The 13,222-nt window shown below is 42.8% G+C and overlaps 1 protein-coding gene across 4 annotated transcripts in view; it reads left to right on the forward strand.

The window, feature by feature from the left end:
- Window positions 1-13,222, forward strand: part of DTNBP1 (dystrobrevin binding protein 1) — a 159,192-nt gene that overhangs the window by 20,226 nt on the left and 125,744 nt on the right. For all 4 annotated transcript variants that reach the window (XM_034762368.1, XM_034762367.1, XM_034762366.1 and 1 more), the window contains exon 5: window positions 4,758-4,890. In XM_034762368.1, the coding sequence (XP_034618259.1) occupies window positions 4,758-4,890 (133 nt within the window). The remainder of the gene's footprint in view (window positions 1-4,757; window positions 4,891-13,222) is intronic.

The raw sequence follows: 13,222 nt of genomic DNA on the forward strand, positions 1-13,222 counted from the left end.
AACCTCAGTTACACACACCTCAGGAATGGAGTTTGTTCATAACTCTGGGTTTTTTTGGTCTGTGTTGCTGCCTGATTGTGTACTTCCAGTTCCAAATGAGGTGTGTGGTTGACTGGTCAGTTCGTAACCCTGGTGTTCGTAACTCTGAGGTTCTACTGTATTTAGCAGGTAGTAGTTGAAGCAGAATTTCCAAAATTCCTACAAAGTCTGTTGCTTCAGATTAAAAAAACTCCTCACTATACCAGACGGGTGACTTAAGGTACATATTCACTTGTGGTAGTATGTAATGTACAGACACTGCATGCCCCGCTAGCTGGGGTATAAGTAGCAGGATACATGGTGAGGCGTGCCTTAGGGGAGTAGAGTGCTATACCTGCCTGTTCCCCCATGGTATATACTGTTCACGAGCTCTCTACGTTTCCAAGCAGTGCCCCACACGTATACACTGATATTTTTGGCAGTGTAGTGCCCTGTTGTCTTCCTGCTTCCAGAGCCTTTCACTGCAGCATGTAGCTACACTTGTAATTCCTGTACTCTACGTGCTGCTGTAGGTGTAAACAAAGGTAGGTATCCTTGATAAATTTGTTACTATTCACTACTTCTCTTTGAAATCCTAGAAGAAGAATATCTTCCTATCCTTTAACAAAGGGAAGGTATTCTTGAAGCTTTTCTCCTTATCACTAATTTGGAAAAAAGCAGTTTTCTCCTAGGAATTTCTGTCATTAGCCTAAACACTTAATTTAATAAAACAAGCATCTACAAACTTAAATATGAGCTGCTATTCTCCAAGCATCATGTATGTGAAAACTATAAATAGCTCTAAAATTCAGTAAAGACTAAAGCAGGCTTATAACATAAGATTAAACTGAGGCAAAATAGTTAATATGGTTATAAATGTTGATATTTAGAACATAAGACTGGAAGGAACCTCTTTGGTCTTCGAGTCCAGTCATCTGCTGTCAAAGGTTTACCCCCACTGCTCTGTAAAATTGCTTTGACCATTTTTGAGCTGTCATGCCTGAAGTTTTTCACATTTTTCCCCATGACAATATGTGAAGAAAGCTTCGTTGCTTTATTATATTTATTTTCCTTAATCATAGAGTGCTGGAAAAGTGTTATATTTAGGTTACATTTCCAGCTTACAACTTCATATTTAAATGATATTTTCCCCTCTAGATAAAACCCTGTATCCAGTACTGAGAATCCTTTTGTAGGAGAAGTATAAAATTAATGTTAGCTTAAGATTTTGGTTAAGGAAGTGTGTGTTGTAAAGAAAGGCCCTGACTAGCAAGTAGAAGGAAGGCCTTGAAAACAATGAACTACAAGGCCAGAAGGAATAAAATAGGGAGTATGTCTGGTTCAAAGAATAACTAATAAGATAAGGGGAAGTTTCTAAAAAGAGAGCCTCTGATCAGTGGGGGTGACTGAAGATGGTTTTATATCAAACAGAATCTGTCTAACATGAGCCAACACGGCCCTTCCCCAACCCACGCACCAGTGTTAAAGCCTATGTGAACCCAGGTGCAATGGGAAACTGTTGTACAGCAAAAAGGAGGGGAGGAAAGGCCTTGAAGAAAGGAGGTTGTAAACCTTATCTGGATTAAGACTGGAAATAAGGGTGAACTGTCTCAAACTGTTTTTTTAGCTGAAGTCAGTAATTGGCAATGACATCACTTGTTTGTTTAAGGTATAAAAAGTAAAGTCTTAAAGGGTTCATTGCTAATACCTGCCTGACCATGTTGGAGCCGATCGATATGGGTTTAAGCACTCTGGGTTTAGCCTGAGTTTGTAAATTTTTTGATCAAGATACTTATGTGTTTTGGTTACTGTTCGCTTATTATTTAGGCTTTTTAGGCATGTTTAGAGTTATTGCATAAGTACCGTTTGGCCTTTGAATGTAGTAAAGGAATTTATGATTAAATTAGTGTTTGGTTTCCCATATTAATTTCAAATATTAATAATTCCAACAGTTGTGTTCACATAGAGCATTGTATTGTTTATATTTTAAAGATGATATGATGGCAGTTGGAGATTATTTTGTGCCCTCTTTTCCTTGACAATGTTTAGAGGTCTGAAGGACTTACAAAAAAAAACAACAACTTTAGAGCTGCATATTTTTCAACCTTATAAATGTCCGGAATCTCACGTTTCTTTCCTTGAGGACTCCTTCAGAGGACCCAGAATTGTGAATTGGGAGCTCTCCGTCCTTAATTGTGAGGGCAGCAGGGCAGATAAAAATTAATGTTTTAAAATAAAAATATCAGATTTTTAAAATTTAAATTAAATACAGGTTTATTTTTTAAAAATAAATGTGAAATTATGACCGTTATGTTAAGGCCTAAATTTATAATTTATTTAAATGTAAATTAAATAAAAATAATACTAAGCACATCTTTGTTGCAAGTTGTAAAGAGAGTCTACTACTGCACTGGGGGAAATCCCTGGCTAAGCACCTGGAATCAAAGTTTAAGTGCTAAAACAGCTTTTGATAGCAGTAGCCTGTCTTTACACCTGCAGAAGAATATTTTCCTCTTTTTGGTTTACTCATCTAGTTCATTTAGAGTTAAGAAACCAGTTGGAGCTGAAAAAGCAGGGAAACTTCTTCCAATCTATGTATAAAAACTAGGTTTGGGAGAATGAGATCAACTAGTTCTAAAATGTTGAAGGATGTGGTGACCAGAAACATTCTGTTCAATTCACTTAATATAGATAATTCTCCCTTTGCTTAATAAATCAGTTGGTTTTAAAAGTAGAACATGTTTTGATAAACCTTTTCTTATGTATCAAGCACATTTAGGGAAGTTTTATTTAACTTAATACTCCTGAGGGAATTCTGCACCAAGAAATAAAAATTCTACACACAATATTAAAATTCTGCGTACTTTGTCAAAATAACACAATATAATCATGCAATTTTCAATTATTTCCTGACAAGTATTTTGAAATAAATTACCAAAATAATTGAAAATGGTCTGCAGAATTCTAATTTTTTAAAAAAATTTTGGCACACAATTCCCTCGAGTATTAGGGTTCTGTGTGGCGCAATCTGGGTGCAGGCAACTCTGTGTGGGGGATGTGGATGCACAGGGGCTTGTTGGGGGTTCTAGTTGCAGGGGGAATGGGCATCTGCAGGGTTCAGGGGAAGTGGTTAGCACTCAGGGTGGGTCTGGGTGTGGAGGGCTCAGCGGGGTGTCTAGGTGCTAGGGGAGTGGGGCTTGATGGGGTGAGGGCCAGGGTGTAGCTGGTTGGAGCTCAGTGGGGTGCAGGTCTGGGTGTGGCAGGGTTCCTGATGCAGGGGGTGAGGCTTGGGGAATTGGGTTCTGGGTGCAGAGGGCTCCGATGCAGGAGAGGGGGTTAATGGGGGGTTTCCAGGTGTGTGGAGGGGTGAGGCTTGGTGGGGGGCGGGGGGAAGGGTGGTGGTCCAGATGCATGGGGGTTGGGCGGATAGGGGAGCAGCTCTCCGTACAGTGACTTCTCCACCCATGGCTGAGATGCAATGGGACCAGGAAGTGTGGGGGGGAGGGGTCACTGTATGGTGAGCTGCTCCTCTGTCTGCTCAACCCCCATGCATCTGGACCCACACCCAGCCCCCCAGCCAAGCCTCACCTCCTGCCAGCCCTGCCCCCAACCCGCTTTGAAGAGCTTCCTGTAGCTGGGGGAGGTTTCTGGGGGGTTGATCTGACCCAGCCCCAGCTGCTCCAGGCAGAGGAGGGGGAACTCCACCCCCTCTTCACCCTGCCCAGCTGGGACTAATGTTCCTGGGCAGTGACTCTTCCCCGGCTGCTTTGGGTACCCAACCAGATGCACTCCCACTGCTGGGATGGGTGAGTGAGCACTGGTGCAGCTTCTCTTTGCTTCCACACAGAAACCATTTTTCTGCGTGAATGCAGAGAGAATCTGCAAGGGGACAGGTTTCTGTGTGCCTGCAGTGACACAGAATTCTCCTAGGAGTAAACTAATAAGTTTTTTAAAATGCTGTTTTTGTCCATTTTAATTTAATTTGAATTTCGATCCAAGTAGACCTTGACATAAATAAAATTAAACATGATCTAGTAAATAAGAAGGGAAAAAATGAAATGATGCATAACGTAATAAAAATTAAGAATCTGAATAAATGTATGTAAAGCTATATAGTATACTTAATCTATACTGATGGATTTAAGCAGTGTACCTGGTTAAGAAAAATGAAGCACAATTTAGTGTAAAGGCTATATTTTGTTGCAAATCAACATGTTTTAATGGTTACCAATCATTGAGAATCAAAAATAACTAAAAAGTACAAATATAAAACAAGATGAAAATAGAGGATTTAAATCCGTTTTCTGCTTGCTGATTTAAATACTGATTGATTTAAATCACTCCACCCTGAAAGACAGGGTATTAAGATGCTTAAGAGCTTAAACTTGGGGGAGAGGAGGGCCAGAATCTTCAGAGAAGCTGTTTTATAAATGTTTATTCCTGAAATGAGTAGAAATAAATACTTGATAATAAATAGCAAAGTCTACATTTTATGGAGACTTCCTGTTAGACCATATTGAACTAAAACATTTTTTTAACACCCCGCCCGCAACTTGTACTAAAGCATACTGTGAACCTCTCTCATCACTGAAACTTCATTGCTCTAGTCATAGGCTTTGTGACTGCATGGATTATACAAATCAATCAAGATGCTCATAAAGCTGAAGTTCATGAATTAATAATCATTATTTTGCAAGTAAATACAAACTAAGTTTTATCATTGGTTGTAAATATTACAGCTAGTGGATAGCGAAGTTGTGATGCTCTCTGCACACTGGGAGAAGAAGAGGAGTAGTCTAATAGAGCTGCAGGAACAACTCCAGCAAGTTCCAGGGTTTTTAGCAGATCTGGAGTCCATGACAGCAAATCTGGGTAAGCTGTGTGTGATGTGTTTAACAGGTGTAAAAAGCATTGTAAAAAATTAGTCACATAACAAAACACAGAGGACTGACGACAATTCAGCTGTTCTGAGAATTGTAATTATAAAGCTATTTTTACTCTAACAGATTTCTCTGTTTTATAGAATGTCTTAAATCCTTATGTTTGTAACAGTTGCCTGAAAACTAGCTGGTTATCATACATAATTTGAGTGTATTCAACTATTGAATCTGCACACTCCTAGAGAATTTATCTGTAAATTGCATTTCTGCGAGAGAATCCCCTAATCTGAGTCACCTCAGCTGGTAGCTAAAATAAAAGCAGGAGTATTTTTAATTGTACATTGTTGTTGGTTGCTATAGTTACAAAAATTGTGGGTATAGTGTCAATAGCCCAGACACTTGGGGAGTGCAGGGCTAGGCTTTCGTTAGAGGTGTTGGTCTTATCATAGGCATTGTTACGAGCCCTGCCTATTACTAAGGCTGCCCAACAAGTGCCTTTATAAGATCTGTTTTTCAGATGCTTACAACTTTTCTGAACAGTAACCTTTTGGGCAGAAATGTTCTATGGCTGATGTCTGCCTCATGCTGAATATTTTGGAAAATTTCAGCCAAAATGGTTCACCCGTTTCCAAGAACAAGGCTAGGGAAAAATATTGTTTTGACCATGCGAAACAATTTTGGTAACCTTTTCTTTGAAAAGTGCTTGTGCTCCCAGGCATTGAGCTGTGACTTGAAATTTAGGAGGAGGGTAGCCTTTGTTTCAGGGATGTGCCTTTTTGCTGTCCTTTATGAAAATCTGCTGAAGGCTGGCCAAGTTATAAGCCTTTGGAAAAAATGCAGTTTGTACATGCTTAGTAGAGACTTAATAAATTTCAGCAACTAAATTCCCCCAAAGATTCTGTCTGTACTGGGCATGCTGCAGCCTGACACTAAGCGGGACTTTCCCAGTAATTGCGGCTTGGGGCTGCTGTGGACCAAGTCTGTCTGGGCAACAGAACTGAGAACAGGAAGATTCCTTTCTGTGATGTCAGTGACACTCCTGTTGATGGCTAGGCAGCCATGGAGGAGGAAACTGTTTGTTTTTGGTTCGAAGGCAAAGGGGGCAATAGATGGATCTTCAGGGCTGGATGGACTAGATTGTGACAAGCAGCCTGCAGCAGAGCCTAACAAAGGGTGTGGGAAGAGAGGGAGCAGAAGACAAGCTGGGACTATTAGTAGGGTGGGAGGCTGGGCAAGGAGAATGGGACTGGGAGCCAGAGAGAGAAATAGGGTGGAGGTGGGAACTAGAACCCAATTGGTGTGTGTGGGAGGGGTGGAGAGTGAGATATTGGCTGAGGAACTGGGGGTGGAAAGAGAGATTGGTACTGAGGACAGTGGGGGCGAGGGGAAACACATCTGGCCAGAAGCTGGGGTGTGGGGTGAAGAACTGAGACAGGCTGGGCAGAGACTGGGACAAGTAGCTAGGGGCGCACACACAGGGATTGGAACCGAGATGCAAGGGAGTCTGGGGTAGGAGATTAGAACTGGGAGCCAGTGGGTATGGGAAAACATGGGGTAATGGTGGGGGTGATACAGATTGGATGAGGAGATGGGGAAGGAGAATTGGGGTTGTTTGGACAATGGGATTGGGAGAGAGAACTGGGACAAGTACAGTAACTCCTCACTTAACATCGTCCCGGTTAACATTGTTTCATTATGTCCCTGATCTATTAGAGAACATACTCATTTAAAGTTTTGCAGTGCTTCCTTATAACATTGTTTGGCCGTGGGGGCTTGAAACCAGGGTAGGCTGGCAGCGCCCCTCCACCACACCCCAGCGGCCCCTTGGATCAGCAACTCCCCCCTCCCTCTCCGCACCTCCCGCCCACAACAATCAGCTGTTTCGTGGGCGGTCAGGAGGCTAGGGGGAAGAGAGAGGATGCACTTGGGGAGGGGGTGGAGTGGGGGCGGGCCTGGGGCAGAGTTGAGTGCACACCCCCCACCCCAGCCTGGCACTTTGGAAAGTAGATACCTGTGCAGCCATGCTTGCGCCATTCAGAGGAAAGAGTGGTGCGCTCCAGAGGGATAGCATGGGTTCATCATCATGTTCTATTTCCCCAGAGAAGTGTTTGCAGCCGCTGTTCTATTGTGTCTCCTGCCTCCCTTGGTGCTGCCTTGTAGAGTGTGAAGCTACATTAACAATGTGTTAACCCTTGAGGGTTCAGCCGAGTGCTAGCTCATCATTTAGCAGCAAGGCATTCCCTGGGAAATGTCCCACCTGATATCAACACGGTTGCTTTAGGAGAAGCTCAGGGAGCTCATGAGCAGGTCCCCAGACAATTCTCTGATTAGAACTGGTTTAAAATTTATACTGTATATGTGTATAATGTCTTTTGTCTAGTGAAAAAAATTAGCTTGGAACCTAACCCCCCCCCATTTACGTTAATTCTTATGGGGAAATTGGATTCACTTAACATCGTTTCACTTAGTCACATTTTTTAAGAACATAACTATAACATTAAGCAAGGAGTTACTGTAGTCTGGATGAGTGAAATTTAGGACTGCTGGGCAAGGGGACTGGGATGGGAAATCTGGGGAGTGGAGACGGATTGGCTAAATGAAGAAAATGGGATTGGGATGAGAATTGAGGGGTCAGGAATAGACAGAAATGGGGCGGGGACGGGTTGGATGGCACAGGACAGAAGGAGGGGACAGAATACAGTGCCCGCTGGAGCACGCTCACATATCCTAATTCATAGAATAACTGTGTACTAGAATATATGCTGTTTGTATTTGAGAGAATTATGATCTTCAGTGTTTTGAAAAGTAGAATCACTGTTGTAAACGAAGACATTTTTGAAAAACCTGATTGTGCTTCAACTTTCAAATCAGTGCCATATTAAGAGCATCTGATAGGCTGCTTTTAGTAGAGGGAGAATTAGAGGAATCTTAGAAAATGATAGAATACTGACAGTATTCTTTTTTTTTCTTTAAAATGTACTAAATTTAGTTCTATCACCACTTTCTTGTATACTTTGCTTTAGAATATGTATCTGAAAGCTTTAAAATGATCACCTACAGAATGCAGTTCATAAGTGTAACTCTTCTGCCTCCTAGTGGTTTATACTATATATTTATTTCATCTTGTAAATTTGAGCAAGTATCACTTACCACTGTCTTGTATTTCAAAGTTTATGGGTATTTAGAACTGAATAATTCTCAGTAGCCTCCATGTCAGTCTTCACAGTGGGCATTCCCCATCTCCATGGGGTGGCTGAGCATATCTGTGCTCTGAGCATAGGACTTTTCCTCAGGAAGAACTCTTCAGAATTCTCTTCCTCCAAATGGCACACATGACAGATGATAGGTCTCCCTTTGTAGTAGAGCCTTTACAGGATTTGTAAACTTGAACTTTTTCTTCATTGTCTTCAAGGGTTTTGTCCTCACAACTCCTAAACAGACACATGTACTCAGAGAGATTCCTGCTCCCAGCCAACACATAGGCAGGTTCTGTGCTGAGATGGTTGAAAAGGCTACAAAATATTCCCCTTCTCACAAGCTGTCTTTCTTACAAGGCCGTAGCTGCCATTAAAGGTGCCAGTTCCTGTAACCTTTCTAATACTAGTGAGTCATTTGTTTCCAGTGGCTCTGGCTCCCTCCCCATTCTGTGTTGGCACACCCCACTCAGCCTGGACCCAGCAGCACGAGGTGAAGTGATTCAGACCCCCTTCTTTGTGAGATTTATCTACCTCCTCTTTATATAAAATATTTAAAAATTCATTGGGTGAGAGAGAGATTCTATAGCCTAGTGATTAGCACACTTTCTTGGGATACCCAGGTTCCAGTCCCTGCTCCAAGGAGTATTTAAGTATTTCATGCAAAGTAGAACAGCTTCAAAAGGAGAGACTGAGACACCCACCCCAGAATAGCTTTATAGTTCCTAGGTTAGGGCAGTCACCTAGGAGACATGAGTTCAAGTTCTTGCTCCAAATTAGGCAGAGTGGGGATATCCCCCACCACCCAGGTGAGTGCTTTAACTATTGGGCATAAGAGGGGGTGAACCGCCACCACTTCCATTTTTTCTTTTTCTTTTTTTGCAAAAGGACTGACCTGGTGTAGGTCTCTAATTTCAGGGGAGGGGTCATAGCTGTGAATCCCAAGCAGGGATAGGCGCCTAACTGAGTTTCAGGGGCAGGGCTTTGTTTGCACCCTTTTCCTTGACACTTCCTGCTCGCCAGCTTAGGCACCTCCCTGCTCTGTGTGCAGGCTTTTACGAATCCCTTGTTTTTTAGGTGCCTAACTGCCTATGCTTTGTATAGGAAGTCTGGACACCTAATGTGGGGCTGAGGATTGATTCCACTGGGTGGCAGGGCGCCTGATCCTAAGTCCCTTAGATCTCCTGATATTCTCTCACCCACCTTGTCTCCCTAGTCCCTTTGTAGATCTAGCCAAATGTGATTACTGTTTTCCTTAGGGGGCAGACATGCAGGATATGTTACCGCAGATTCTTTTTTGATCTCCCTGGTAATGTGCTCTCCCCCTCCTCTCAAGGATTTGTCCCAAGGACTGGTGAAGGCAGTTGCTTCACATTTTGCTCTTAAAGGGGCAGCACAGTGTCTTAAAACCTCTCATGTGAGTCTCCCCTCTAGATCTTCTAAAGAGAAGGCTGAATCTCTAGAGCTAGGATTTTGAGTGAGATACCTGAGACTCTTAATTAAGCTTCTCAGAATTAAGCACAATCTAACTTCATACGTGCTTATGTTTTTAGAAAATGAAACATTAATAAAACACCCTGAAAAGTTGAAGGAATGCTGTGTAGTTCTTCCTTACATGGTTTGAAGGTGTAATTAAGGGGGAGTGGGAAATCCCTGTGAAGACACATTGGTGTCTAAGGACTAAAAGATCTTCATTACTCTGGCTAAGGTGAAGCCTGCAGCTTCATTAGTAAAAGGCCTAATAATACCAGCTGAGGGAGTATTCCTGCCAAACACACAGACATGAGAGTGAAATCATCACACAGACTAAATTTGGATACAACAGCCTCAGTGCTGAGTATTAGCTGCAATCTTATTGTGCAGGTCTGTTCTCATCTAGGAGACAATTGTGAGAGTGCACAAAAATGTATAAAATCTACTTTAAACTAGATTTTCCTAGCAGCTTTTTCAGGGCTAATGCACCTGACTGATTTGCTGTTATTCATAACTTTCAAAGATGTGTCTGAGGGGCAACTACAGCTCTGCTTGAAGAAATTGGAATATTTCAGGCTAACTTCTGATATCCTGCCATATATTTTGTTGGTAAGGTAAGCATACAGACAAAGCAGTCATTGAATCTTTAGACAAGAATAAGTCCCTCCCTCATTCCAGGAAGAGAGACTCTTCAAATTATCTTATCTCAGCAGGTGTTCCCTTTGAAGAATTTGCTCATCCAGGTTCCAGTATTGAGATCACAAATTAGGAGGAGGCCATTCTGTTTTGAGAATTAAATCCCAGCCTTGGTCTTCCTTTAGAAAGCAATTCAACTTGTGTTTTTGTGTTTAGTTTCTCAATTCTAGGCTGATTCCATCCCTCTGAGAGGTGTTTCAGGGTGCGCCCTCATCTGGGAGTGAACCACCTCAGCAATTGGGTGCTTGAGATAATCAAGGAAGGCTAATCCTTCAAAGACTAATATAGATTTTTTTTTTGTTGGTAAATGGCAGTAAATGTTTGTTTCATCATATACAGAAACTGACAAAATATTTCCAATGATAATCTAAATTTACAGATAGGCAAAGTAAGAATGCTGATAGGGAACTTATTAAAGTTTAAGGATATTTATTTGGTATATTTTGAAGGGTTGACAATGTGTGTTTGAACAGTTAAAAAGTTAAGATTTATAAATCTTAACATTTACAGTCATTAATTTGTCTGATTCCTCCCCCTAGAATTTCCTGCAACTATGAAAATAGGGAAAAAATCCTTAAAAGCCATAACTTTGTGCAGTTGTGAAAATGTAAATGAATCAATACTATCCATCAGAATTATTAAAAGAAAATTGAATTCTGACAAGCTTAGATGTACTATTGAACTCACTCGTCTTAAGGACAAGTTTATCCTTTCCTCAAAATAAATTAAAATAAACCAACACTATCAACAAGATCTTGGTAGCATCAGAAGATAAAGGGTAACATAATCCATATACTACATGTGACAATTATGGAACCAATTCTGTGGCGAGGCAGATTTTAATAAGGGCACAAGATTTTTTTTTTTGTAGTACAAAGAGAAACAATGGCATGCAGCCCATAATGAAATCAGTATTCTAGGTGAAATGCAGACTATTACAGCATTCTTCCAAAACTTCAAAGTATACAAATAACGTCCTGGAGATCCCCTGAAAATATGATCAGGAAGAGTTGCCTATTGATTTCCTTAGCTTCTGCTACAATAAGCATTTGGGTAAAAGTGATTATGAAATTATGCGGATTTCACGATTGTAAGGAAAGGAAGGCGTGAGAGCAGCAGAGTAAGGAAAATGGACTTCAAAAAAGCAGATTTAAACAAACTGAGGGAATTAGCAGATCAAGTCCCTGGGAAGAAAATCAAAGGGATGAAGGAGTTCAGGAGAGCTGGCAATTTCTCAAAGAGAATGTATTAAACATACAACTGCAACCTGTTCCGATGCAAAGGACCTATAGGAAGAATCGTAGGAGGCCAATATGGCTCTGTGACCAGGTGCCTTGATGGGCCACACTAAGAATGCTAGACTCATGGCAGCTTGCAAGTAATAGGGCAGACCATCCCCAAAGCTGGTGATTTACGCTATAACAGGGGGTCTCAAACTCCTGGCCCGTGGGGCTCCAGCGGTTTTGGGGCCGGGTCTCTCCCTTGGCCTCACCTGCCGCGCCTGGGCACTCCCTGCTTAGGGGCCCCGGCAGCGCAGTGGAGCTGAGTGGCGTCTGCCGGCTCACTCCAGTAGCTGCTGGCCCCTCTGTACTGCCCAGGGGCAGGGTGGGGCTTGCCTCTGTGTGCTGCCCCTGCCCCGAGCGCCCCTGCGGCCAATGGGATGCTCCGGGGGCGGTGCCTGGGGGCAGAAGTGTGCAGAGGCCCCCTGTCCTGCCCTGCCTTGGAGCCCCAGGTAAGAGCCACACCCCTGACCACCTCCCCACACATAGCCCCAGATCTCAGTTTTTATCCAAATATCAAACTGTCAGTCAATTCTTAGTAACTAACTAAAGAGTAATCATTTATAACTTTTATATTATTAATCATATACATACAAATGATTGCAAAATCCTTATCAGGTTTGTAGCAGTGATGGAATAGACTGTTGGCTTGTAAAAGTCTCTTTGGTAACTTCCAAAAGATTGAAAGGTCCTCGGTCCATAGTTCAGGATGCTCCTTTTAGTTGTAAATTCACAGCCCAGAGAATTAGAGCAGGGAAGAAGCAACATGGAGGTGTCTCAGAGGTCTTTTTATATCCTTTGCCATGTGCATGGAAATTTATTGTCCCCAACAAAGCTCACAGTCCATGTATGTGGAAAGTTACTGGCTCAAGATGGAGTCCATGGTCACATGAGCACATCACATGCCTTTAAACGTTTTGCTGAATCACAGGGGGTAGCCGTTGTTCGTTTGCTGTCTGAGCCATTCTCAGGAAGAGCTATCTGAACAGGATGAGTTTCTTCAATGGTCCATTGTGAGAGTGGAGTGTCCTTGATAGGCCATCAACACGTAGCTGTCTCGCCCTAATGTAAATTCTGTCTGGGGTTGTCACCCAGGCATACAACACAGGTTTAAGATACAAGTACATAGTCAATATTCATAACTTCAGATACAGAGATGATACATGCATATAAACAGGATAATCATACTTAGCAAATCATAACTTTGCAACTGACTCCTTACACGACATTATACAAGTTTTGTTGCATTGTAGAACAGTGGTAGCAACTCTGATACAAATGATCATCTTTCTTATACACTAGGGTTACCATATTTCAACAAGCAAAAAAGAGGACGGGAGGAGCCCCGCCCTAGCCCCGCCCCTGCCCCTCCCACTTCCTGCCCCCCCAGAACCCCCAACCCTCCCCCCGTTCCTTGTCCCCTGACTGCCCCCTCCTGGGACCCCTGCCCCTAACTGCCCCCCGGGACTCCACTCCCTATCTAAGCCTCCTTGCCTCTTGTCCCCTGACTGCCCCAACCCTTATCCACACCCCCACCCCCAGACAGACCCCTGGGACTCCCACGCCCCATCCAACCACTCCCCACCCCCTGACAGCCCCCCCCAGAACTCCCAACCCATCTAAACCCCTCTGCTCCCTGTCCCCTGACTGCTCCGATCCCTCTCCACACTCCTGCCCCCTG

The sequence above is a fragment of the Trachemys scripta genome, chromosome 2 (genome assembly GCF_013100865.1).
Source record: "Trachemys scripta elegans isolate TJP31775 chromosome 2, CAS_Tse_1.0, whole genome shotgun sequence".
Lineage (NCBI taxonomy): Eukaryota > Metazoa > Chordata > Testudines > Emydidae > Trachemys > Trachemys scripta.